This window comes from Theropithecus gelada, chromosome 8 (genome assembly GCF_003255815.1).
Source record: "Theropithecus gelada isolate Dixy chromosome 8, Tgel_1.0, whole genome shotgun sequence".
Taxonomy (NCBI): Eukaryota; Metazoa; Chordata; class Mammalia; order Primates; family Cercopithecidae; genus Theropithecus; species Theropithecus gelada.
The window spans coordinates 41,222,276-41,250,242 of NC_037676.1; the positions used below are offsets into that span (position 1 = coordinate 41,222,276).

Here is a 27,967-nt window from a genome sequence, read left to right on the forward strand (position 1 = left end):
CCCTCCAAATTTGAATCACAAAACAGATAAGCAAAGGTGCAAATTTTACAATTGTAAAAGGACTCTAATTTACTGGAAGTTCTTTCAAGAATTCTTTTACACTGGTTCATTTGAAAAGGGATTCACTTTACAAAAATTTGACAATACAACTCTTATTCAACATTTCTTACATAGAACAGGATTTTTTTTTATTGGGCTGGGCATGGTAGCTCACACCTGTAATCCCAGCACTTTGGGAAACCAAGACAGGAGGATTACTTGAGCCCAGGAGTTTGAGACCAGCCTGAGCAACACAGGGAGACGCCATCTCTCCAAAAAAATTGAAAAATTGGCCAGGCATGATGGCCCATGCCTGTGGTCCCAGTTTCTTGGGAGGCCGAGATGGGAGGGTTGCATAAGCCTGGGAGGTCAAGGCTGCGGTTGGCTGTGTTAGTGCCACTGAACTCCAGCCTGGGCGACAGAGCAGGCCCCTGTTTCAAAAAAAAAAAAAAAAAAGACAAAATATCCTTATAATTTATATATGTATGTGTGTGTATATGTGTGTGTGTATGTATATTATTTTTCTATTAACTGGGACTATCTAAGACTAACAAGACCAACAAATTATAAGACTTTTGATTGTACCACGGGAAACCTGACGGCCTTTCTGAGTCTTAGGATGACATGAGAAACCACAAAGCTCTACTAGAAGGCCATGCATTCAAAAAGGCCCTGGAGAGAAATGCAGAGGCTAGTGCAGATCTCAGGGTTGCACTTAACGTCCCTGTGGTCAGGGACAAGTTGCTTCACTGCTCTTCCATTTCCTCATTTGCAATCATGGAAGAAGGATTTTACTCATTGAATTATTTTGAGTATTAAAGAAAACATGTATTATTCTCCAGATGTTAAGACATTATGGGATGGGCACGGTGGCTCACACCTGTCATCCTGGCACTTTAGGAGGTGGAGGTAGGAGGATCACTTGAGCTCAGGAGTTCAAGACTAGCTTGAGCAACACAGTGAGACCTCGTCTTCACTAAAAATAAATAAATAAAAAAAATACGCTGGGCGTGGTGGTGTAACTGCCCAATGAATTCTTCTTGCCCGCTGCCCAGATGGAGCCAATTTATCAAGGCAGGGGAATTGCAGTGGAGAAAGAGTTTAATTCACACAGAGCTGGCTGAATGAAAAACTGGAGTTTTTTTTTTTTTTTTTTTTTTCCTCAAATCAGTCTCCTAGAGCATTTGGGGGCTAGGGTTTTTAAAAGGTAGTTTGAGGAAAGGGGTTGGGGTGACTAGGTAATAAGTGCTTGCTGCTGGTTGGTTGGGAATGCAATCACAGGGGTGTGGGAAATGGTCCTTCTGGGCACTGAGTCACTTCCGGGTGGGGCCACAGGAGCAGTTGGTGGATCCACGTGGAGCCATCCGTATTAGACATGCAAAAAAACCTGAAAAGACATCTCAAAAGGCCAATCATTGGTTCTACAGTAGTGATGTTATCTGCAGGAGTAATTGGGGGAAGTTGCATATTTTGTGACCTTCAGAATAATGGCTGGCAATCATTTACATCTATACCCTAGGAGAATTCAGGATCCTCTATCCTCCTAGCCTGGTGCTCTCTCATTAGTATTATAAAGGCAGTTGAGTTTGGGGAAGGGCTACTATCGTTTAAACTATAAACTAAATGTCTCCCAAAGTTATCTTGTCCTAAGCCCAGGAATAATTAAGGGCAGCCAGAAGGCCAAAGACAGGGTAGGGGATGGTGGTGAGGGGGCTTGGCAAGATCAGATCTTTCCCACTGCCATCATTTTCTCACTGATATGCTTTTTGTAATGGTGGTTTCAGTGGTGTGTGTCTGTAATTCCAGCTAGGAGGCTGAGGCAGGAGGATTGCTAGAACCTGGAAGATCAAGGCTGCAGGGAGCTATGATCACACCACTGTACTCCAGCCTGGGCTGGTTTGTCTCACAAACAAACAAACAAAAAACATATTATGAAGTTACAGTAATTAAAATAGTTCCTAGAGAAACAAATGAAGAGCTGTGTGCAGTGGCTCACGCCTGTTATCCCAGTACGTTGGGAGACCAAGGTGGGCGGATCACTTGAGGTCAGGAACTTAAGACCAGCCTGGCCAACATGGTGAAACCCCACCTCTACTGTTAGAAATACCAAAATTGTTAGAAATAGATAATCAGTGCCACGAAGAAAAGTCAGCACAGAGACAAAAGATATCTCAGCAAGGCCATCTTTACTTTCTGCAGAAAGGGTGCTCAATCGCAGATGGAAAAATGGCGAGAGCACCCTTGAACAAAGGAAAAGCAGACACATTTATTCCTTACGCATTTGGGTCATCCTTACTGCTGTATTCTGCATCCATTGGGTGGAGCAGGACATGACAATCTTAAACTGACACCCAATTTGCTAATACCCTAAAACTTTCCTAAATAGGTAAGTGCAGGGAAGAACAAAGAAGTTGCTTACGAAAGGTTTAAGGAAGCAATAACATTTCCAAATAAGGAAGGAGCATAGGCTGTGAGCTGGAACGTGCCTGTGAGCATGTCCAACAGTTACATAGGATAGGGCTTAACACACGGTTATTAGCACAAAGCCAGGAGGCTTGAAGAAAGTTAGTCTTTAAATGAAACTATTATTTCTAACACTTATGATTTATTCTTTAATAAGAAGGAAAACTTTGAAGAGGAAACTTTTTATTTTCTACATCTACTAAAAATACAAAAATTAGCCAGGCATGGTGGCAGATACCTCTAATCCCAGCTACTACAGAGGCTAAGACAGGAGAATCGCTTGAACCTGGGGCAGAGGTTGCAGTGAGCTGAGATTGAGCCACTGCACTCCAACCCGGGTAATAGAGCAAGACTCTGTCTCAAAAAAAAAAAAAAAAAAGAAAGAAAAGAAAAGAAACAAATGGAGAGATTGTTAGCAGTGACAAATCTATACGGGTTTGCAGCAACCACATTTCTTGCCTCCTCAGAGGAAAGAACTCATCCAAGGGGCATAAGGCAGAGTGAGAGACTGAGGCAAGTTTTAGACCAGGAAGGAAAGGAAGTACACTTGAAGAGGGCCAAGTAGGTGACTTGAGAGATCCAAGTGCACCATTTGAGCTTTGACTTGGGGTCTTATACATGCACCGTGGCCTGCCAGCTCTTAGGAGGGGCCACATGCGCAGTGTGTTTACTGCAGTTGTGTGCATGGTCATGTGGGGCATTCTTCCCTTACCAGTCGAACATTCCTAGAGGAAGGTCATATACCAGTTAAACTCCAGCATTTTGCCTCTTGGTGTGCATGCTTGAGCCCACTTGCCCAACTCCTGAGATCTTAATGTGAAGCTGCCGATCACCAGCTTCAGGTGTTTCTAGCCATTGGGAGACTGCCTTTTCCTGGCACCAGTTGTGACCAATGACTATTTCAGCAAGATGGTCACCTGATATTCCTGGAGTGGTTGTGGTGGGGCTGGGAGGTGGTTTGGGGGAGGTGCTCTCCTGCCCTGCTCATGTCTGCCAAATTACCTACTCTAACAAAATGAGTTAAACAAAATAGAGTCCAAAAATAGATTAAAACAAGTGAGAATGAAGTTTATGATACAAGTGGCATTTCAATGTAGTGAGAAATAAGACACATTTTTAGGGTTTTTTTTTTTCCTCCTGTTTTTTTTTTTTTTTTTTTTTGAAACAGGGTCTGGCTCTGTCACCCAGGCTGGAGTGCAGTTGCCTGTCAAGCTCACTGCAGCCTCGACCTCCCAGGCTCAAGGAAACCTCTCACCTCAGCCTCCTAATGACACAGGAGCTAGAAATAAATTATTTAGGCATTTAGTCAGAGTAAGAGAGTCCTTGGCAAGGTTTCCCTTTTAATAAAAAGCAGTCCCCAAATCATTTCTTTTCAAACAAAGAGCAGCCTGTAAAATAAAGCTGCAGACATAGATAAGCAAGTGAATGCTGGCTGCTGCGCCAATAGGAAAAGGCTGCCTGGAGGCCACGCACGTTCAACATGGAGGCTCCATCTTCCCTTTTCTTTGTCCCTACATATGCAGTAAAAAAGCAGGCAACATGGCACTGGACAGGTAGAGACCCCATCTACTTAATAAAAGATTAGGGTGGGATGGCCAGCTTCTTTGCACTGTGCAAACAGCACACCTGGTCCGACCAATCTCTTGTGCCGTATGTAAATCAGACACCACCTCCTCAAGCTCCTCAATAAATCCCCATGTGTTCCACCACAAAACAGGATGACCCACTCAAGAGTCCCTCTCTCTCTCTGCAGGAGGACAGCTATTCTCTTTCTTTTGCCTATTAAACCTCTGCTCTTAAACTCATTCCTGCGTATGTCTGCATCCTCTATTTCCTTGGTGTAAGGCAATGAACCTCAGGTATTACCCCAGATAAGCAACACCACCTCACTAATAGCTGGGACTACAGGTGCGTGCCACCACACCCAGGTAATTTTTTAAAGTTTTGGTAAAGACCAAGTCTCACTACGTTGATGAGTCTGGTCTTGAACTCCTGCGCTCAAGCAATCCTCCTGCCTTGGCCTCCCAATGTGCTGGGATTACAGGCATGAGCCACTGCACCCAGCCAAGACAGATTTTTAAATAAATGTCTGGAATAATAAGCTAGTCTGCTGGGGAAAAGAAATAGTGCTGAATCCCTTCCTCATTCCTCATACAAAAGGAAATTCCAAATGAATCATTACACCTTAAAAAGTACAAAGGGGTCATTCCTCTACAAACCATAAATTCTCATCCAATGGGTTTTATTTAACCCTATATATTGTGACTTACTTTCCAATCTGACCCTGGTATAACGTGACAAAGAAGAAAGTTAAAATATTTTAACCCAAAACATGTATATTTGCCATGTTTTGAAATGGCCCTGCAAAGCTGTCCTTTATGGGGGAAAATTTGTATCTGTAAAGAATCTCTATTAACAAAGCTAGATCTTTTTCTTCCAGGCCCTCCCAATTCTGAAGAGATTAACTAAGAGTCTAGCACTTTTTAAACATCTGAATAGGAAACATTTATCATCTGTTGTCTCTAAGGGCAGCCATTATAAGACTTCAAAAGAACCTTGGTCTCCACAATCTTTTATTTTAACCTGAACATTTCCTTTCTATCATCGCAGGTCTTTAGACAAATTCAACCAATTTTCAACCTGAAAATGTTTCAATTTACCTATAGCCTGAAAGCCCCTGCTTTCAGTTGTCTTGTCTTTCTGGACCAAACCAATGTATTTCTTAAATGTATTTGATTGATGATGAATACATTTGACATCAATCAAATGTTTGATTTGATCATCAATCAAAGAGTCTGACTCTTCATCGACACTCTGAAGTTAATATGAAGTCAAGCAGCTTCAGCTTTTGCAGCTTCATGAAAAGAGCAGCTTTTGTTCTTAGTGATTTCAAGTCAGAAGGGTTGGAAAAAAATTGGAATGTTAGTTTGAAGAGTCATAACCAGATATTGGAGGAAACTAGAATTGGGGATCCAGTCCAGTTTGCAGGTAAATAACAAAACTTCAAAGACAATGAACAGAACTAGAATCTAATCACGGGTGTGTTTGAAATGCCTGTTCCCTGGTGCCGTAAAGAAATAGTACTTGAACATAAATTTAATTTACTCAGCAAGGCCATTTTTATACTTTCTGCAAAAAGGGTACACTCGCCAGCAGTTTTGCCACAAGAATACACCAAACAAAGGAGACAGAGTCATTTACAACCTGCTGCATTCACCCTACTGCTGTGCCCGGTTTCCACTGGCTGCAACAGGACCTCACATTCTGTATTCTAGCAACTTACAACTTTTTAAAAGAGGCAAAGGCAGAGGAGAACAAAGGAAGGAGGAAGTAACATGTGGAATGCTGAGAAAGGTAAAAACACCTTCAAATAAGGAAGAGGAACAGGCTATGACCAATGCTTGCTTGGACCAGTATAACCATGCCAGGGCAAATATTTAGGCTAAATTGTGGGAGCTAAGAACATAAAGTACATTGATTTCTTTATTACAGTTAGCAGATATTTAAGAACGCTAGCACAGGTCTTTGAATAAATTTTGCTTCTGAGAGAAGTTACTATTTATTCCTAATTAGATGGGGAGGAAAGTCTTTGAAGAGGAACCTCTACTTTACTTTTTACAGATGCATGATAGTTTTTTTACTAAAACAATATTTCTCTCTTTCACCCCCATTTCTTCCAAAGATAGTCACAGTAAAGACTAATTTGCGGCCGGGCGCCGTGGCTCAAGCCTGTAATCCCAGCACTTCGGGAGGCCGAGACGGGCAGATCACGAGGTCAGGGAATCGAGACCATCCTGGCTAACACGGTGAAACCCCGTCTCCACTAAAAAAAAATACAAAAAGCTAGCCGGGCGAGGTGGCGGGCGCCTGTAGTCCCAGCTACTGGGGAGGCTGAGGCAGGAGAATGGCGTAAACCCGGGAGGCGGAGCTTGCAGTGAGCTGAGATCCGGCCACTGCACTCCAGCCTGGGCCCACAGATCAAGACTCCGTCTCAAAAAAAAAAAAAAAAGACTAATTTGCAAAATCAGTCTAGTCTCATTATACTTGCCCTGATTAAGTGCAACAAGAGTAGTGATTAATCATGTAGGCTCTTGGCCACCGCCCCGTCTGGGAAGTGAGGATCACTTCTGCCCGGCCACCTACCGTCTGGGAAGTGAGGATCACCTCTGCCCGGCCACCTACCGTCTGGGAAGTGAGGATCACCTCTGCCCGGCCGCCTACCGTCTGGGAAGTGAGGATCACCTCTGCCCGGCCACCTACCGTCTGGGAAGTGAGGATCACCTCTGCCCGGCCGCCCACTGCCCACCGTCGGCAATGTGAGGAGCGCCTCTGCCTAGCTGCCACCCGTTCAGGATATGAGGAGCGCCTCTGCCCAGCTGCCAACCATCCGGGAAGTGAGGAGCGCCTCTGCCCAGCTGCCCACAGTCTGGGAAGTGAGGAGCGCCTCTGCCCAGCTGCCCACAGTCTGGGAAGTGAGGAGTGCCTCTGCCCAGCTGCCCACAGTCTGGGAAGTGAGGAGTGCCTTTGCCCAGCTGCCCACAGTCTGGGAAGTGAGGAGTGCCTCTGCCCAGCTGCCAACCATCTGGGAAGTGAGGAACCCCTCGGCCAGGCCGCCACCGCGTCTGGGAAGTGAGGAGCGCCCCTGCCTGGCTGCCCACCCTCTGGGAAGTGATGAGGGCCTCTGCCCAGCCGCTGCCCCATCTGGGAAGTGAGGAGCGCCTCTGCCTGGCCACCACCCTGTATGGGAAGTGAGAAGCGCTTCTGCCCAGCCACCCAACTGACTGGGAAGTTAGGAGCGCCTCTGCCTGGCCAACCCATCTGGGAAGTGATGAGGGCCTCTGCCCGGCCGCCCTCCCATTTGGGATGTCAGGAGCGCCACTGCCCAGCTGCCCACCATCTGGGAAGTGAGGAGCGCCACTGCCCAGCCGCCCAACTGTCTGGGAAATAAGGAGCGCCTCTGCCCGGCCACCCCGTCTGGGAAGTAAAGTGCCCCTCTGCCCGGCTGCCCACCGTCTGGGATATGAGGAGTACCCCTGCCCAGCCGCTGCCCCCTCTGGGATATGAGGAGTACCTCTGTCTAGCTGCTGCCCTGTCTGGCAAGTGAAGAGCGCCACTGCCCTGCCGCCACCACATCTGGGAAGTGAGGAGTGCCTCTGTCTGGCTGCTGTGCAACCTTCCAAGTGTGATGTGACAGTCTTGTGTGTGATCTTTTCTGTCTTCCCCAAGTTTGCATTTTTGACATTAAAGTTTACTTTTTAATTAAAAAAAAAAAAAAGGCTCTTTTTAAGTCTGCTTTGCTGGAACTTTTAATAAGGAATCTCAGGTTAGACTTTCCTAGTCTCTCAAGAATACAAAGAGAACTTGTCTGGCTTGTTTCAACTTTGCCTGCAATATCTATAGACTTTGATGAATTATTCTTTTCTTGATGTCCCCAATATACCTGAGGTCTGCCAGGAAGTGACCTTTCTTATTCATCTGTAAGGCAACCACTTAAAGAAACCACATAAGCAAAGCACGAGGTTGGCTTTTTGGCTCCATAAAGTCAACCTTAGTTCCTTAAAACTGTCTGATCATATCTGATTATATGTTCATTTTCATATTTGATATTCCAGTCAACGTCTTAGCAATCAAGGTTTTCAATTGTGTCCCTGTTATAAGGAGACTAGATTCTTACTGAATTTATGAAAATAACTATATAGTGCCAAGCACGGTGGCTCACACCTGTAATCCCAGCACTTTGGGAGGCCGAGGCAGGTGGATCACGAGGTCAGGAGTTCAAGACCAGCCTGGCCAACATAGTGAAACCCCCATCTATACTAAAAATACAAGAAAATTAGCCGGGCATGGTGGCAGGCACCTGTAAGCCCAGGTACTCGGGAGGCTGAGGCAGGAGAATCGCTTGAACCCCAGAGGCGGAAGTTGCAGTGAGCTGAGATTGCACCATTGCACTCCAGCCTGGGCGACAAGTGTGAAACTCCATCTCAAAAAAAAAGAAAAGAAAAGAAAAAGAAAAGAAAAAGAAAGTAACTATATAGTCATGAAAATAAGAATAGCTAGTAAGAGTTTCTGAATTCTACAGGGATCAGGTAGAGAAAAAGGGATAAATGTTTTAATTCTGTTTGCGAAGGTATAATTTACCCAATTGCTGTAAATTTTAGTTAGCTTAAGAAAAAAGAGAAAAACCATTAAAGACCCAGAAATGTCCTAAAACAAGAAGTCCTAAGAATTATAACCATCAGTCGGGCACGGTGTCTCATGCCTGTAATCCCAGCACTTTGGGAGGCTGAGGCAGGTGGATCACCTGAGGGGAGGAGTTTGAAACCAGCCTGGCCAACATAGTGAAACCCCGTCTCTACCAAAAATACAAAAAATTAGTTGTGGGTAGTGGCAGGCACCTATAATCCCAGCTACTCAGGAGGCTGAGGCAGGAGAATCACTTGAACCCAAGAGGCGGAGGTGGCAGTGAGCCAAAATTGCGCCATTGCACTCCAGTCTGGGCAACAAGAGCAAAACTCCATCTCCAAAAAAAATTATAATAATTAAAAAGAATTTTAATCATCATCAGGTCATCTAGTCCAATGTAATTAATTCTTGTTCTGCTTGATCTTTGGTTAGCAATTTCATGAATGAGTCAGTTTTTCCATTAGTGTTCAGGAAGTTCAGCGGTATGATCTTAAAGTCATCAGGAATGTGTACTTGAGTTTTCTCCATGAATCTCCTTAAATACAAATGCACTTTCTTGAGGTTTCTGGGCCTACCAGGAAGTGATTTTTCTTACTCATTAGCACAGTAGCCATGCAAAAAAACCACATAAGCATGGTGGTTCATATTACAGTTGTTTGCAAAAGCTTTTAGGAATGCATCAAAATAAACCAATTAACTGTCTGTGGATGACAAAATACTTTAAATGGCCATGGTTAAAGGATGAGAATTCATTGTAATACAATTGAGAAAAAAATTCAGTTACTTCTGTCACATACATTTTAAGATAATAACTAGAATTATAACTGACACCATTATATCAGGACCCATCAGATCTCTAGGAACTTCACGCAATTTCTGGAACACATTATAACATAAATACATACAAATATAACATAAAGAAGGTTTAGCATCACTTCTTTTTTAACAATGCTTCCCATGTAATTTAACATACCAAATTAATTTAACAAGTTTGTTTTTATAAGAAGAAAGACAAGGCTGGGTACGGTGGCTCACGCCTGTAATCTCAGCACTTTGGGAGGCTGAGGCAGGTGGATTACGAGGTCAACCAATTGAGACCATCTTGGCCAACATGGTGAAACCCCATCTCTACTAAAAATACAAAGATTAGCTGGTTGTGGTGGTGCATGCCTGTAGGCCCAGCTACTCGGGAGGCTGAGGCAGGAGAATCTCTTGAACCCGGAGGCAGAGGTTACAGTGAGCCAAGATTACGCCACTGCACTCCAGCCTGGCAACAGAGTGAGACTCCATCTCAAAAAAAATAAAAAAGAAGGAAGACAAGTCCTTTGTGACTTTTTAGGGGTCTTCAGGAAAATTCCAAAGTTAGTTCAAGGTCAAAGACTTCATGTAGAGTTTGATTTTGCAAAGTTGTCAAAAACGCCAAAAGATGGCTGGGCTCAGTGACTCATGCCTATAATCCCAGCACTTTGGGAAGCCAAGGCAGGAGGATCACCTGAGCCCAGGAGTTCGAGATCAGCCTGGGCAACATAGGAGGAGACCTCATCTCTAAACAAAGTTTTTAAAGGACAGATTTTTTTTAAAAAGGCAAAAGACTAAAGTTTTTGATTAAATAGGATCACAGGTCACTGTAAAACATTACTCAGTTATCCATTTAACCAAAGCACTGGAAAATTTCAGAGGTAATCACAGAAAGGTATATAGATTTTGTATTTTTTAACTTAGCTCTTTTAATAGAGAAGACTGAGTCTTCTTAAGTAATCAAAGACCTGATAAAGACAATATGAAACACAGGAAATTATTCTGATAAGACGCATATTTTTTTCCACCTAAGCAAATTCTAGATTTCCTACACAGATTACATAGACGGTAAAGAAAACCCTTCCATAGTATTTTATCAAGAGAAGTCCAAATAAAACTTTGTAATTTTAAGAGAGAAGATGAAACTCTAGTTTTGGATTGTACTTTTGATATTAAAGCTCATCTTTGAGATCCTTATAATAAATTGATTCAATTTTAGCCAACTTAATCACACAAGAATCTCTCTCTCTTTCTAACTTTCTAAATCTATTCAGGGTTTTTTTGTTTATTTGTTTGTTTGTTTTGAGACAGTCTTGCTATGTTGCCTCAACTGGTCTCAAACTTCTGGGCTCAAGCAATACTCTTGCCTTGGCCTCTTGAGTAGCTACAACTACAGGCATGTGCCATCATGCCTGGCTCCATTCAGTTTTTGTCTTTCTTTTTTTTTTTTTTTTTTTTTTTGAGATGGAGTCTCGCTCTGTCGCCCAGGCTGGATGGAGTGCAGTGGCGTGATCTCCGCTCACTGCAAGCTCCACCTCCTGGGTTCACGCCATTCTCCTGCTTCAGCCTCCCGAGTAGCTAGGACTACAGGCACCCGCCACCACTCCCAGCTAATTTTTTGTATTTTTAGTAGAGACGGGGTTTCACCATGTTAGCCAGGATGGTCTCGATCTCCTGACCTCGTGATCTGCCCACCTTGGCCTCCCAAAGTGCTGGGATTATAGGTGTAAGCCACCATGCCTGGCCTCAATTTTTGTCTTTCATTCATTCTCCTTTTTCATTCTGAAACTGCCTTTATATAAACTCTAAACATGAACCAAATTACTCTCTTTTTTTCTCAACAGAGACACATATTAATGCTTCATGGTTTTTTTTTTTTTTTTTTTTTTTCCTGAGATGGAATCTCTCTCTGTTACCCAGGCTAGAGTATAGTGGCACCATCTCGGCTCAATGCAAGGCTCCACCTTCCAGGTTCAAGTGAGTCTCCTGCCTCAGCCTCCTGAGTAGCTGGGACTACAGGCGCATGCCACCACACCCAGCTAATTTTTTATTTTCAGTAGAGACAGGGTTTTACCATATTGGCCAGGTTCGTCTTGAACTCCTGACCTCAGGTGATTTGCCTGCCTCGGCCTCCCAAAGTGCTGGGATTACAGGCTTGAGCCACCACACCCAACTGCTTCATACTTTATCTTACAGAAATCCCATATCCTATTTTCCTTGCATACAACTTTTGTTCTTTACACTTTCCGGTTTTCACTAGAAACTAAGCAATCATTAAGAAATTAAGCAATCATTAAGAAGTTTCGGCCGGGCGCGGTGGCTCAAGCCTGTAATCCCAGCACTTTGGGAGGCCGAGACGGGCAGATCACGAGGTCAGGAGATCGAGACCATCCTGGCTAACGCGGTGAAACCCCGTCTCTACTAAAAAATACAAAAAACTAGCCGGGCGCGGTGGCCGGCGCCTGTAGTCCCAGCTACTCGGGAGGCTGAGGCAGGAGAATGGCGTAAACCCGGGAGGCGGAGCTTGCAGTGAGCTGAGATCCGGCCACTGCACTCCAGCCTGGGCGACAGAGCGAGACTCCGTCTCAAAAAAAAAAAAAAAAAAAAAAAAAAAAAGAAGTTTCTAGTGTTCACTAGAAATTAAGCAATCATGAACTGTCACACTAGCATTCTGTAGACAGGCAAATTTATGAATATACCGTTTTATAATTTTTAGAAACATATATTTTTTCATAGCAGTTTTTCTTTTTTTCTTTTTTTTTTTCGAGATGGAGTTTCACTCTCGTTGCCCAGGCTGGAGTGCAATGACGCAATTTCGGTTCACTGCAACCTCTGCCTCTCAGGTTCAAGTGATTCTCGTGCCTCAGCCTCCAGAGCAGCTGGGATTACAGACATGCGCCGTATCTGGCTAATTTTGTATTTTTAGTAGAGACAGAGTTTCTCCAGGTTGGTCAGGCTGGTCTCAAACTCCCGACCTAAGGTGATCTGCTCCCCTTGGCCTCCCAAAGTGCTGGGATTACAGGCATGAGCTACCGTGCCCAGCCTGTAGTGCCCAGCCTGTGTCCACAGTTTTTCAGTGTGGCATGGGACATGCTTACTAACACACTCAAACATCTGGAGTCTCTCGTACTAAGAAGCCAAGAGTAGACAGACATATATTCAGCAATTAATGCTTCAATGTTTTATTATATTTGGAAAATATCCAGGTATGCAGTGAATATTTATCGTTTAATTTAACTTAACTTAGCAAAACCCTGAGTATAAGTTACCAAAGAGATTTGGGAAACTATTTTTAGTAGACATGTTATAAACCAAAATCATTGTTAAAAGCTCATTTATATACTTTTATCCTATTTTTATAACTGCCTGACAGGTTCTTCCTGCCTGCTGCACAAACGAAGAGCACGGCATTGCAGTAAAGTAAGAGTTTAATTGGCCGGGCTCAGTGGCTCACGCCTGTAATCCTAGTGCTTTGGGAGGCCAAGGTGGGTGGATTGCCTGAGCTCAGGAGCTCGAGACCACCTGAACAAAACGGCGTAACCCTGTCTCTTCGAAAATACAAAAAATTAGCCAGGCATGGTGGCAGGAGTCTGTAATCCCAGCTACTCGGGAGGCCGAGGCAGGAGAATTGCTTGAACCCCAGAGGTGGAGGTTGCAGTGAGCTGAGATTATGCCACTGCACTCCAGCCTGGGCAAGAGAGTAAGACTCCATCTCACAAAAAAAAAAAAAAAGAGAGAACTGGAGAGAAGATGAGAGAAGGGAAGAGAAACAGGAGCAACAGGAAGGAAGAGGTTCTCGGGGAGCCAGGGTCGGGAGATCTCAAGTTCTCCAAAGAAGCCAATAAAGTCCCGTATTTACTGGCTCAGCAAAACTGCACCAGCCATAGGTAGGTGACAGAGTTGGTTGAGCACATAGACAGCGGGGCTTCAGGAAGGGAGTTTCAGGCGATGGAGACATTCCCATGGGAGCTTCAGGATTAGCTCGACAGAACAGAGACGACTTAAAACAGTAACTCCTACTAGGGTCTGAATATTGGCTTCTAGTCAGGCCAACTTCTGACCATAGAGCTCCTTTAAAAAAAAAGGCTTTCAAGGCTGGGTGCAGTGGCTCATGCCTATAATCCCAGCACTTTGGGAGGCCGAGTTGGGAGGATCAGGAGGTCAGGAGTTTGAGACCGGCCTGACCAATATGGTGAAATCCCATTTTAAATCCTACTTAAAATACAAAAATTAACCGGGAGTGATAGCACATGTCTGTAATCCCAGCTACTCGGGAGGCTGAGGCAGGGGAATCACTTGAACCTGGGAGGCGGAGGTTGCAGTGAGCCGAGAGGCACCACTGCACTCCAGCCTGGGTGACAGAGCGAGACTCCGTCTCAAAACAAAAAAAACCAAAAAAACCCACACAAAACCTATTATCAAATTCTCCTGGGACAAACACTAAGTTTTCCTGGCAATATTGAACTCCTATTTGAATAGTTTTTCTCCTTTTTCTTTTACAGAAAATGTGTACTTAGCAAATGACTGAAGACCAAAGTTATAAGCCTCTTAGGACTTAAAACCAATGAGCCTTTTATGGCTTAACCACAGAAATGAGAGGCCTCTCCAAACAGGATGCAAAGATACAGCCCTTTCCATAGACTAGGGAGCCATTCCCATAGACAGTCAAGGGAGGAAAGTTTTAGATAACACCCGAAGAGCTGGCAATGGTTGGTAGGATATGAGAAAAAGAAAAATCATTTCATCTGGCTAGATGTTATGGCCTACACTGTAATCCCAGCACTTTGGGGGACCGGGGCAGGTGGATCATTTGAGCTCAAGGGTTTGAGACCAGCCTGGGCAACATGGTGAGACCCCACCTCTGCAAAAAAATACAAATATTAGCTCCATGTGCTGATGTACACCTGTAGTCCCAGTTACTCAGGAGGCTGAGATGGGAGGATTGCTTAAACCTGGGGAGGTCGAGGCTGCAGTGAGCCATGATCACGCCACGGCACTCCAGCCTGGGTGACAGTGAGACCCTATTCACCTCCTCTTCCAAGAAATATATTTCATTTGAGGAATGCGAGCCCCTTTAAATTATGAGACCCAGAAAGGCATTTAAAATGTAATACCAGTCACATCCCTCTCCCCCTTGAGTGAAATAATTACCTCTAGCAGCCACTTGCTATGGGGGCTCTAGACTAACTGTCACCAAGTAGCCATAAAATGCCATACACCCTGTAGTTCAACAATGCACAGCCAATCACCAATGTTATTTATAAAAATAACCAAAGTTATTTCTGTAAACCAATGAGAATTCCTGACAAACAACTTTTGTAAATCTCCCTTTCCTGATTTGTTATTTTTTTCCTTTAAAAACTTGAGCCTCTCTTTTGTTGTCTGGAGCAGTCCCCAAGGCAACTTGGAAGTGTGTCCTGGGCTGCAGTCCTCAACTTTGTGCTGATGACCTGTCTTTGAACTAGATTCTGACCATTCAATGATTTTAGGTTGACAGACACTGGTCACAGATGGGATGCAGCCCACGCTTCTCTTTCTGTCTGGTTATATTCCTGGGTGTCCCTGACCTGGTGGTTGGCTGGCCATATTCTGGGGTGTCCCTAGCCTGGCAGTTGGTAGCCAGGACAGGCAGCCTGGATAATCTGGGCGCCCCAGCAGTTGGATAGCCACGCTACGTTTTTAGGACACAAACAGGAAAGCAATAACTGTCCCTGGGAGTGAAAGGATCAATAACCAATGGTTACCCCAAACCACATTTCACCAGAGTCACTGTCCAAAAAAATTAATTCTTACAAATGATTTCTCCTGCTAATGTGAATTTGAGATAGAAGGCACAAAAGAGAAACTTGTACCTTCCTCCCTTGACTGGTACCACACAGATCCAGAAGTGCTACCTACCATATTATTTTGCTTATCTATTTATGTATTTATTTATTTAATTTTTAATTTTTAATTTTTTTTTTTGAGACAGTCTTGCTCTGTTGCCCAGGCTGGAGTACAGTGGCGCAATCTTGGCTCACTGCAAGCTCTGCCTCCTGGCTTCATGCCATTCTCCTGCCTCAGCCTCCTGAGTAACTGGGACTACAGGTGCCCACCACCACACACAGCTGATTTTTTTGAATTTTTAGTAGAGATGGGGTTTCACCTTGTTAGCCAGGATGGTCTCGATCTCCTGACCTCGTGATCTGCCTACCTTGGCCTCCCAAAGTGTTGGGATTACAGGCGTGAGCCACTGCGCTCGGCCTACTTTTTATTTTTTTGAGACAGGGTCTCATGCTCATTGCTGAGGCTGGAGTGCAGTGGTGTAATCACGGCTCACTGCAGCCTCAATTTCCTGGGCTCAAGTGATCCTCCTGCCTCAGCTTCCCAAGTAGTTGGGACTACAAGTGCACACCACCATGCCCGGTTAATTTTTTGTATTTTTAGTAGAGACGGGGACTTGCCATGTTGACCAGGCTGATCTCAAACTCCTAGACTCAAGTGATCCACCAGCCTCGGCCTCCCAAAGTGCTGAGATTACAGGCAGGAGCCACTACACCCGGCTAATTTTTTTGTATTTTTAGTAGCGACAGGGTCTTGCCATCTTGCCCAGGCTGGTCCCACTCCTGGGCTAAAGTGGTCCACCTGCCTTGGCCTCCCAAAATACTGGGATTACAGGTGTGAGCCACCACACCCGGCCGACACTACATTCTTACCCGTTGCCAGATTCTGTCACTTTTCCAGGGATCCCAATTGTAGAGCAGGTAGGGTGTACCAGAGATCCCATCTGGGTCACTAAAACTGTAGGGGCAGAACAATAATTTTCTCTATATCCTTTCTGTGTTCCCGGCTGAGACCTCCTGTAACAAAATGGCAGATTAACAAGAGAAAAACAAACGGAAGTTTAACAACATGTATATTTCAAGTATTCATAGGAGATACCCAGAGAAATGAGTAAAATCTAGAAGGGTGACTTAGAATTCGGACTTAAATACCATCTCCAGGTGAAACAAAGCAAGAACGGTTTTGGGGTGGACAGTTATGGGGTGGTGTCCTGAAAAAGCTTGGTAAGCAAAGCTAAGGTTTGTAGTGCAGATTTATGTTGATGTCTTCTCTAATGATTAGAGTTTCTGGTGAATTAGAGCCACACTTCTCTTCCTGGTATAGGGACAGAGAAACCCTTACACATGGAGATGCGTTTTTCTGTTTGTTTTTTGAGATGGAGTTTCACTTCTGTTGCCTGGGCTAGAATGCAATGGCATGATTTTGGCTCACTGCAAACTCTACCTCCCGGGTTCAAGCGATTCTCCTGCCTCAGTCTCCTGAGGAACTGGGATTACAGGTGCCCGCCACTATGCCTGGCTAATTTTTTGTATTTTTAGTAGAGATGGGGTTTCACCATGTTGGCCAGGCTGGTTTCAAACTCCTGACCTAAGGTGATCCACCCGCCTTGACCTCCCAAAGTCCTGGGATTATAGGTGTGAACCACCATGGCCAGCTGGGTTTTTCTGGTATTTAAGTATATATAGAGAATTATATTTTATTTTAAAATTAATTTTATTTTATTTTTTATAATTAATTATAAAATTTTATTTTTAAATATACATTTTTAAATTAATTAGAGATAAAGTCTTGCTGGTCTCAAATTCCTGATTTCAAGTGACCCTCCTACCTCAGCCTCTCCAGTAGCTGGGACTACAGGCATGACACCACACCCAACTAATATTTTGATTTTTTGGTAGAGATGGGGTCTCCCTATATTGCCCAGGCTAGTCTCAAACTCCTGGGCTCAAGTGATCCTCCTGCCTGGGCTTCCCAATGTGCTAGGATTATAGGCATGAGCCGCTATGCCTGGAAAGAGACGTTTTTTGTTGTTTCTGAGACTATCAGAAAACAGCAGAGAGATGGTTTCTATAGATGTAAATTTCCCTTACAAAAGGGTAGCTTTTACAATATTTAATTTAATTTAATTTTTGAGATGAGTCTCACTCTGTCACCCAGGCTGGAGTGCAGTAGCATGATCTCAGCTCACTGCAGCCTCCGCCTCCCTAGTTCAAGCGACTCTCCAGCCTCAGCCTCCCAAGTAGCTGGGATTACAGGCACCCACCACCATGCCTGGCTAATTTTTGTATTTTTAGTAGAGACAGGGTTTCACCATGTTGGTCAGGCTGGTCTTGAACTCCTGACATCAGGTGATCCACCTGTCTCAGCCTCCCAAAGTGCTGGGACTACAGGTGTGAGCCACCATGCCTGGCCTTAAACTTTTTTTTTTTTTTTTTTTTGAGATGGAGTTTTACTCTTGTCACCTAAGCTGGAGTGCAATGGCGCCATCTCAGTTTACTGCAACCTCTGCCTCCCAGGTTGAAGTGATTCTCCTGCCTCAGCTTCCCGAGTAGCTGGGATTATAGGTGCCTGCCACAATGCCCAGGCAAAAGGGTCATTTTTACTCTGCTTTCAGAGCTGCTTCTTCAGTTGCTGTTTCTCAGAATAATCCGTATGCCAAAAACGCCTATCTTGGGTGGCATATTCCAGTCTCCTACAGTGATCTGGCCTCCCGGATAGTCACCAGCAGACTCCTGCAGAAAGGAAAAGTTGGGACAGGCAGGTAGGAGGGCCAGGCACTAATGACAAGGGGAAGTGCAGAGAGAGGCATGAGCCCAGGAGGGACTGGGGTCTGTAGCTGAGTTGCAACACAGCCCAGGGTTTGGTTAAAGTTCACATCTCCGCTGCCTAGTGACCCTTTCCACCATGCTCCCTCCAAACCAGCTTCTTTTTTTCTTCTGTTCTCTCTTCCTCATTCTTTTTTTTTTTTTTTTTTTGAGACAGAGTCTTGCTCTGTCCCCCAGGCTGGAGTGCAGTGGTGTGATCCCTGCTCACTGCAAGCTCCGCTTCCCAGATTCACACCATTCTTCTGTCTCAGCCTCCGGAGCAGCTGGGACTACAGGCACCTGCCACCATGACCAGCTAATTTTTTGTATTTTTAGTGGAGACGTGGTTTCACTGTGTTAGCCAGGATGGTCTTGATCTCCTGACCTTGCAATCCGCCTGCCTTGGCCTCCCAAAGTGTTGGGATTACAGGCGTGAGCCACCACGCCTAGCCTCTCTTCCTCTTTCTTGGCACAGGCTCTGCAGTCTCAGTGATGAGCGGTCCTTTCGCACCATAGCCCAGCCAGCCTCGTGTTGTTCTGGGGTCACTAAGCCTGGATTTACCCAGTTGGGTCAGTCATTTGGTCACCTCTGGCCTCTGATTCCTCAGACAGGAGAAATCCAGCCCAACCCAGCAGTCTGCCCACACCTTAGAAATTCTCTAGAAAGGATATTAAGAAATTATTACATCAAAAACCTCAATAACTCTTGTACCAACCTAATAAATCAAAATTGGCCTTTATCCTGACCTGGCAGGGGAGAGGCCATGCTCACGAACGTGGTTCTCCCAGAGTGAGGCTTATCCATTGCACTCCAGATGTGCTGACCCCTGCCACTTCCCCAAATGTAGATCTTTTTATTTATTTATTTTTTTGAGACAGAGTCTTGCTCTGTCACCCAGGCTCAAGTGCAGTGGCACGATCTTGGCTCACTACAGCCTCTGTCTCCCAAGTTCAAGTGATTCTGCTGCCTGAGCCTCTTGAGTAGTTGTGATTACAGGCACCCGCCACCATGCCTGGCTAATTTTTGTATTTTTAGTAGAGACAAGGTTTTGCCATGTTGCCCAGGCTGGTCTCAAACTCCTGGCCTCAACTGATCCACTTGCCTTGGCCTCCCAAAGTGCTGGGATTACAGGTGTGAGCCACAGTACCCAGGCCAAATGTGGAATCTTGACCCTATATTTGGTGGTAGTGGAGAACAACCTTCACACTAAAAAGTAAACAAACGGAATTGAACCAAGCAGGGTGGCTCCCATCTGAAATTCCAGCACTTTGGGAGGCCAAGGCAGGAGGACTGCTTGAGCCCAGGAGTTCCAGATCAGCCTGGGCAACATAGTGAGACCCTATCTTTTAAAAAGTAGAGCAAATTAGCTGGGAGTGGTGGCACAGACCTGTGGTCCCAGCTACTGGGGAGGCTGAGGTCGGAGCATCACTTGAACCCAGGACTTCAAGGCTGCATGAGCTATGATCATGCCACTGCACTCCAAGATGGATGACAGAGTAGGACCTAGACTCCAAAAAAAAAAAAAAAAAAAAAAAAAAAAAAAAACGCAAAGGCAGTTAAGAGTTTAGCAAAAGTAGAAGGTCAGAGGCAGAGGTGACTAAAAAACATCCAACTGCCTCAACCACCAGTGCACACTGCCACCTCTGACACCAAGGTCCCGGGGAGAGGGGAGAGGTGAAAGGATAGGGGCCTTGCATTGCAAGGGGAGTGGGGAAGATGTGGAGCTTGGAGCCCATTTCATTTTTTTTTAATTACTATTTTTTGAGACAGAGTTTCACTCTTGTTGCCCAGGCTGGAGTGCAATGGCCTGATCTTGGCTCACCACAACCTCTGCCTCCTGAGTTCAAGTGAGTCTCCTTCCTCAGCCTCCTGAGTAGCTGGGATTACAGGCATGTGCCACTATGCCCGGCAAATTTTCTATTTTTAGTAGAGCCGGGGTTTCTTCATGTTGGTCAGGCTGGTCTCAAACTCCCGACCTCATGTGATCTGCCTGCCTTGGCCTCCCAAAGTGCTGGGATTACAGGCATGAGCTACCACGCCCGGCCCTTTTTTTTCTTTTTTGAGATGGACTCTCGCTCTGTCGCCCAGGCTGGAATGCAGTGGCACAATCAGTAAACTGCAACCTCTGCCTCCCGGGTTCAAGTAATTCTCCTGCCTCAGCCTCCCAAGTAGCTGGGATTACAGGTGCCCACCACCACGCCTGGCTGATTTTTTTGTATTTTTTAAAGTAGAGACGGGGTTTCACCATGTTGCCTAGGCTGGTCTTGAACTCCTGACCTCAGGTGATCCGCCAGTCTCGGCCTCCCAAAGTGCTGGGATTATAGGCGTGAGCCACTGCGCCCAGCCAGAGCCCATTTCACTTGAATCACAGAACAAGAATATCAGCCAACTTCTGGGTTACCGCATTAAAAAAGTAACGCATTAATAACTAATATTCAAAGGGGGCTTCACAAGCATCAGGCTCTGCACTTTTATGTATATTATCTCCATGAGGAGTAGGTTTTATTCACCCCTACTTCATGGAAGAGAAAACTGAGGCTCCGTGAGGGTCAATAAACTGCCTGAGTTCACAAAGCCGAGAAAAGACAGAGCCAGGATTGGAACTCACATCTCTCAAGCTCCAAAGACAATGCATAGCCCAAGGCTAAAGAGTGCTGTTTCACTCTTAGTATTGGCCAGTCTTTGTATTGGCCATGTCTCTCATTCATTTGGTAAAATTTTTATTGAGTACCTATGATGTACCAGGTGCTGGGAATGGAGCAGTGAACAATATCTTTGATCCCATGGGTCAAAAGTAGGCGCTCAGAACCAAGGTAAGCCGAAAAGCATACCTGTTGGTTTCTTAGACATCTACATCCAGCCCATATCCTTTGTCCCGGCCACCACGGCCTGAGGTGGCAGCTGCCCTTTCATGACTTCTTCCTCTTTGGTTTGAATTTACTGGAATAAACACATGTGTGTGTAAAAGCAAAGGGAGCTCAAAAAGTGATTTCCTCCTCCAAGCTCTCTTGTCTCCAGAGAGGGTGACTCAGAGCCCCAAATCGTTGCCTTTTCTTGTTTCTGCCTAAGTTTGAGGCACAACAGCCTGGCTGGCCCTGCTCCTCTCAGTTTCTTGATTGGCCCAAGTCCAGTCACAGAGACAGCAGCTGGCCAATTTCCTTCCCTTCCTCTTCTGCAGCCAGCTCTTCATGGAGCCCAAAGGGTCTGCGGTAAGGTTCATTCTCACCCTCGTCTCCACCAGCCCACCCTCATCTCCCACCAAGGTCCCCAGAACAAGGTCCCCAGAACAAAGAGGATGTGACTTCTTCATATCCTCCGACTAAACTAGTTTCTCCAACTTTTCTGGCAGAGGAGTTTTTGTTTGTTGAAGAAGCAAGTCCTGACCTGTAGAGTCCTTTCTCTGCAGGGCTGGGATAAAACAAAATCAGATGGGTCAAGAAAGAGTTGCTGAAATCGCTGAACCAGAGCTGACTATGGGGGCTGGGGTGCTGGGGAAATCCTCCCCATCCTCTGTGGTCTGCCTTACGGCCTCTTATCTTTCAAGCTGTCTTCTTCTATGATTCAGCCGCAGGTTGTGCAGAAAACAATGATTTCTTCACTCGGAGGAGCTCAGTGTTGCTGCGCTTCATTGCCATCAGGTGAGAGAGCAGAGTCTGATCAGTGGATGACATAAAAGACTGAGTAAGAGGACAGTTATCTTTGACTTACTCTGGGAATAAGATTTCATTTTAAATTTAACAGTGCTCAGAAACCTTATCCTTATCACTAGTACTGTCAGAAGCATTTGAACCAGAGCAACTCCATCTTGAACAGGAGCTGGGTAAAATGAGGCTGAGACCTACTGGGCTGCATTCTCAGATGGTTAAGGCATTCTAAGTCACAGGATGAGATAGGAGGTCAGCACAAGATATAGGTCATAAAGACCCTGCAGATAAAACAGGTTTCAGTAAAGAAGCCGGCTCTAACCCACCAAAACCAAAATGGCCACGAGAGTGACCTCTGGTTGTCCTCACTGTTATACTCCCACCAGCGCCACGACAATTTACAAATGCCATGGTAACGTCAGGAAGTTACCCTATATGGTCTAAAAAAGGGAGGCATGAATAATCCACCCCTTGTTTAGCGTATCATCAAGAAATAAACATAAAAATGGGCAACCAGCAGCCCTCGGGGGCTGCTCTGTCTGCGGAGTAGCCGTTCTGTTATTCCTTTACTTTCTTAATAAACTTGCTTTCACTTTACTGACTCACCCTGAATTCTTTCTTGCACCAGATCCAAGAACCCTCTCTTGGGGTCTGGATCAGGACCCCTTTCCTATAACGGTACTGTACTATGGTACTAATTACTGCAGACCAAATTCGTGTGTGATTTTATATTGCCTGGCCTTTGTCTGTCCTTACTTGATGGCTCTCTGTGGGTCTCAAAAACCCAGTAAGATTCTAAGTGCTTCTGATGAGATCTCATTCCATTGCTTGGATCCCCTGGGTCAGTAATGGCCTGGGCTGAGCTAGGCACTCTGGCTGGTCAGTATTTCTTGATTTCCCTATAGCACAGCTAAATAGCACAGTCAGCCTCAAAGCAGGAAGAAAAAGGGACCTTTTTCTGCTGAATCTGAAAATATCTTTTGTAAACAGTCTGCTCATGTCTCCAGAGGAGGACAGAAACCAGATGCAGGCAGAGATATCTAAACATGTCTTATCTGGATAGAAAATTGAGCTTAAGATAATAAATATCTTGGAATATGATAAAACCCAGAGGCCCCTTCCTGGGCCATGATTAACTGAAGAAAAAAAAGTCTAGTAATACGTGACCTTATCAGAGAGATTTATGTTCCGTTGAAAGCCAAGTTATTTTGAGCTGAGCAAAATGAGGATTCAAATTATAGGAGTGCAGAGTAAACTTTTGGCATATTAGCGGATGTCTCGGTAAGTTTCTCAGGGACAGTGTTTTTCAGAGATGACAGGATTAAAGAGAACTTTTTTATGACGTGGTACTGGAAATAGACTCTCCACAGTGCCCAGCACATACAGATGCTGAATAATTTTTTTTTTTTTTTTTTGAGACGGAGTTTCCCTCATCGCCCAGGCTAGAGTGCAATGGCACGATCTCAGCTCACAGTAACCTCTGCTTTCTGGGTTCAAGAGATTCTCCTACCTCAGCCTCCCAAGTAGCTTGGATTATAGGCACGCACCAGCATGCCCAGCTAATTTTTTTTTTTTTTTTTTTTGTATTTTTAGTAGAGATGGGGTTTCACCATGTCAGCCAGGAAGGTCTTGATCTCCTGACCTCATGATCCACCCACCTCGGCCTCCAAAGTGCTGGCATTACAGGCGTAAGCCACTGTGCCCGGCCTAATTTTTGTATTTTTAGTAGAGACGGGGTTTCACTATGTTGGCCAGGCTAGTCTTGAACTCATGACCTCAGGTGATCTGCCTGCCTCGGCCTCCCAAAATGCTGGGATTACAGGGGTGAGTCACTGCACCCGGCCTAATTTTTTTTTTTTTTTTTTCCGAGATGGAGTCTAGCTCTGTTGCCCATGCTATAGTGCACTGGTGCGATCTCCACTTACTGCAACCTCCAACTCCTGGGTTTGAGCAATTCTTCTGCCTCAGTCTCCCAAGTAGCTGGGATTACAGGCACTCGCCACCACGCCCAGCTAATTTTTGTATTTTTCATAGAGACAGGGTTTCACCATGTTGGCCAGGCTGGTCTCAAATTCCTGACTTCAAGTGATCTGCCTACCTCAGCCTCCCAAAGTGCTGGGATTACAGGCATGAGCCACCTCACCTGGCCAATACATATTTTATTTAAAAAATTTACTTATTAAGCAAACACTTATATTGCATTTAGACAATGCAGGCACTATTCTACTTGTGTTACAACTATTTACTCATGTTCCTGTTGCTTCCAGCCTTGAGGCTGAGCTTGCCATTTAGCTGGGAGTAATCAAGAAATGCCAGGTCAGGAGCGGTGGCTCACACCTGTAATCCCTGCACTTTGGGAGGCCAAGGTGGGAGGATTGCTTTGAGGCCAGGAGTTTGAGCCAACTCTGAGCAACATAGTGAGACCTCGTCTCAACAAAATAAAATTTAAAAATTAGCTGGTCATGGTGGCGTGTGCCTGTAATCCCAGATAGTGGGGAGGCTGAGGTGGGAGGACCCCTTGAACCCAGGAGGTCAAGGCTGCAGTGAGCATCCTGCCACTACACTCCAAAGTGGGCGATAGAGAGAGGCCCTGTCAAGAAAGAAAAAATAAAGAAAAGGAAAGGAAAGGAAGAAAGAAAGGAAAGAAAAGAAAGAAATCGAGCAGCCAGGAAGGGAAGGGGAGGGGAGGAGAAGGGAAGAGAGGGGAGGGGAGGGGAAGGGAGGAAAGGAAAGGAAAGAAGAAAGGAAGGAGAAAGAAAGAGAAAGAGAAAGAAAGAGAGAAAGGAAGGAAGGAAAGGGAAGGGAAGGAAAGAAAAGAAAGAAACTAAGTAGCCAGGACCGGAAGAGAAGGGAAGGGGAGGGGAGGGGAGGGGGGAGGAGGAAGGCAGGCAGGCAGGCATGCATGCAGGAAGGAAGGAAGCAAGGAAAAGAGAGAACGAGAAAGAGAAAGAAAAAGAGAAAGGAGAGGAGAGAAGAGGGGAGGGGAGGAAAGGGAAAGGAAAGAAAGGAAGGAAGAAAGGAGAAAGAAAGAGAGAGGGAGGGGGGAGAAAGAAGGGAAGGGAGGGTAGGGAAGGGAAGGGGAAAGGGAAGGGGAAGGGCAAGGGAGAAAGAAACTAAGTAGCCTGGAAGGGAGGGGAGGGGATGGGAGGGAGGGGAGGGGGAAGGAAGGAAGGAAGGAAGGAAAAGGAAAGGAGAGAGAGAAAGAAAAAGAAAGAAGAGGAGAGGAGAGGGGAGGGGAGGGGAGAGGAGGGGAGGGGAGGGGAGGGGAGGGAAAAGAAACAGAGCAGCCAGCCTGCCTAGCACAGCCCTGGACACCACTGACCCCTATGTTTGGGTTGAGATCCGTCCCTGAGTTAACTTCAACCCCAGGGCTGTCAGGCACTGCTGCTATCAATACCTCATTTGTCCCTCACAACAACTCTGGGGTGGCCTCCTTTCTATGACTTTCTATGAGCCCGCCTGTCCCCCTGCTATTACAGTGAAGCAGATGAAACTGCTGATCTTTGTCACTGATGTTTTGGCTGTTTTCAATTTCCAAAAAAATGACAATTAAATGCAATTCAACCTAATACTGCCTAAATTTTAAAAGAGGAAATAGATGCTCAGAGTGTTTAACAAACCAGCCCCAGTGCCTCAGAGGTAGTCAACAGCAGTATCTGAATTCAAAATCCAGTTTGCCTCCCTCTGAACTTAACATGCTACTTTTAACCACCCATTAAGAACCCGGGAACCAGTTGCTAGGGTTTGAGTATCAGTTCATCTACGTAGCAGCCCTGTGCCTCGGAAATAATAATAATGCAGACCAGGTGCGGTGGCTCACACCTGTAATTCCAACACTTTGGGAGGTCCAGGCGGCTGGATCCCCTTGAGCCCAGGAGTTCGAGACTAGCCTGGGCAACTCAGTGAGTGAGACCCCCGCCACCAGGTATGGCGGCCATGCACCTGTAGTCAGGAGAATCATTTGAGCACAAGAGTTGGAGGCTGCAGTGAGCTGTGATCACACCACTGCACTCCAGCCTGGGTGACAGAACGAAATAATAATAATAATAATAATAATAATAATAATAATAATAATGCAGTATTGTCCAATTTACAGGGTTGCCCTGAGGATTGAGTAAGGAAATCTAAGTTCAGAGATTTAGAACAGAGCCCTGCACTGTGTAAGCACTCTATAGATGTGAGCTATTATTATCATCTTCAGGTTCCTTTGGTAGTTTTTTCCTGCTTGAATAAAATATAGCAACACACACACACACCTCCTTTGTCCACTAATGTAATGCCACAAAACGGAGGAACTCAGCAGGGAGGACATTCTGACTCCAAGCAGAAGGAGATGAACGATGAACCTTAGACTGTGCGCCTCGCGGTTTCCTCCTGTCACTGGGGGTGGGGCTGCAGTTTGGCCCACCAAACTTCTAGGTCTTTTCTTGTTTTTAAGGGGGCGGGGGCTGTCACCTCTGAGGAGTCAGCTGTGATTGATCCTTCTCCACACCCAGCCAAGCACCCCCCACAGACAGGGGAGCGCCCACAGTAGGGCGGGCGGCAAGGGCAGTTCTAGCCAACAGTCCCTAAATCATCCCAGCAGGGGCGCGGGAAATTCCACCGAGGTGAAAGCCTAGGCGGCCGGGTGAGGAAATCCCCATGCCCGGGCCCAGAAACGGCTCCAGGTGGAAGTCACTTGTCTAAAGAGAACAGGGCGTAACGGGGGTCATTTCAGGGCTGTTCTTTTAAATCCGTCAGCACGGTCTGTCCACTTTCCCTCAGTTTATTCTAGAGGCCACACGCCACCCCCGCCCCCGGGAAGTCGCCCGGTTGCGGGTCCCGGGACAGGCCCACCTGGCCCGCGGCGCTCGCAGCATCCGGACCTGGTCAGCCTCGCGCCCCTCGCGGCCACTTTAAGAGCGGCCACGGCCCACGTGCTCAGTGATGTCAGAGCAGGAAGTGTTTGAGGAAGTTGCGCCGCGCTGCCCGCGTTAAGATTCCCGCATTTTAATGTTTTCAGAGGGGTATCAGAGCCCAGGGTTCGGCCGCCCCAGCCCCGCCTCCCCCGCCCCGGGGAGCCCTCCCCCTGCCCCGCGTCCCTGCCGACAGGTGAGTCCCCCTCGCGAGTGCGGCCCGGGTGCCACCTGCAGGCCCCGCCGCTCCGCTGCCTGCAAGGCCCAGAAGACCCCTCTGTGCTGCTGGAAAGTCGCAGCTTGCGGACTGGGGAGCGTTTCACTCGTGCGGATTGGAGTTCGGGAAGCCGGGAGAAACAGCCCTGGCTGGGATGGCTTCTTGGGGGTGGGTGGCTTTGAGGGAAACCTGCGATTTATGGGAACGTTGTAAAGAAACACGTGACCGAGGGGACGCTCAGAAGTAGGTTCTGTCCCTGCCACCTCGGGCAGGCCCGGGCGCCCCTGGTGGAGTCAGCCGGGGATCCCCTCGCTGGGGCAAGGGCGTGGACATCGCCTCCCTCGGTGACTTTCTTCCCTGCCTGATGCCACAGCAACCGGATGGGGGAGGGTGAGAGGGACAAAAGTTTGCCACAAAATTTGGACAAACCAAACACATTGGTTTCTTTACAAAGTAAAAAACCAGTTGTATTTTTCTTCTCTCCCATTCAAGAGCAGTGGTATCTCTTGCCTTCTCCATCTCTTTGAGCTCCATTTTTTTTTCTTAATCCTAACCTTTTTTCCCCATCCCAAATTGCTTACAGAGTTAGCACGACATCAGTATGAGCTGGTCACCTTCCCTGACAACCCAGACATGTGGGGCCTGGGAAATGAAAGAGCGCCTTGGGACAGGGGGATTTGGAAATGTCATCCGATGGCACAATCAGGTAGGCCCTCTGTGCAGCTTGGGAGGGGCGGGAAGCCAGGCTCCCTCCTCACTGCCTCCACCTTCTCTGATCCTACTGGGCCAAGGGCTCACCTTTGGCTTTGGTCATCTTGGGACAGTGAATAGGGGACTGGGAAGAGGGCTTCAGGACTTCTGAGCTGACTCCAGGTTAGTGGTCTCCAAGCTTTATTGACTATGTAACCTAAATAAACAGTAAAAGAAAAGATAAGCTCTTAGTCTGTATTATATATATATATATGGTTACAGTAGAATATCATGTACTAATATATACTGATATATGTTACAAAACATACAGAAATAGGAAAATTTAAAGGTTGAGGATAATTAAATAGTTTAAAATATTTTAATTCCTTGATGCCAGGAGTTCAAGAACA

The 27,967-nt window shown here is 46.0% G+C and overlaps 1 protein-coding gene, 1 long non-coding RNA gene and 1 pseudogene across 5 annotated transcripts in view; 2 read left to right on the plus strand and 1 right to left on the minus strand.

The window, feature by feature from the left end:
* Positions 1-7,782: 7,782 nt before the first annotated feature.
* Positions 7,783-26,667, minus strand: LOC112629969. Its single transcript, XR_003120782.1, has 3 exons — positions 26,012-26,667; positions 16,179-16,322; positions 7,783-7,977 (listed from the first exon to the last, which is right to left on the minus strand). It is a non-coding gene; the product is annotated as an uncharacterized LOC112629969 (long non-coding RNA).
* LOC112630911 lies at positions 18,850-19,002 on the plus strand (annotated as a pseudogene).
* Positions 26,668-26,678: 11 nt separating the features above from the next.
* The window catches only part of IKBKB (inhibitor of nuclear factor kappa B kinase subunit beta), a 57,953-nt gene continuing 56,664 nt past the window's right edge, over positions 26,679-27,967 (plus strand). For 3 of the 4 annotated variants that reach the window (XR_003120783.1, XM_025393899.1, XM_025393901.1), the window contains exons 1-2: positions 26,679-26,846; positions 27,451-27,573. Coding sequence is in view for 3 of the 4 variants with exons in the window: in XM_025393899.1 (XP_025249684.1) it covers positions 27,469-27,573 (105 nt within the window). In the remaining variant the exon portion in view is untranslated. The remainder of the gene's footprint in view (positions 26,847-27,450; positions 27,574-27,967) is intronic. The other variant, XM_025393900.1, reaches the window with a different exon arrangement.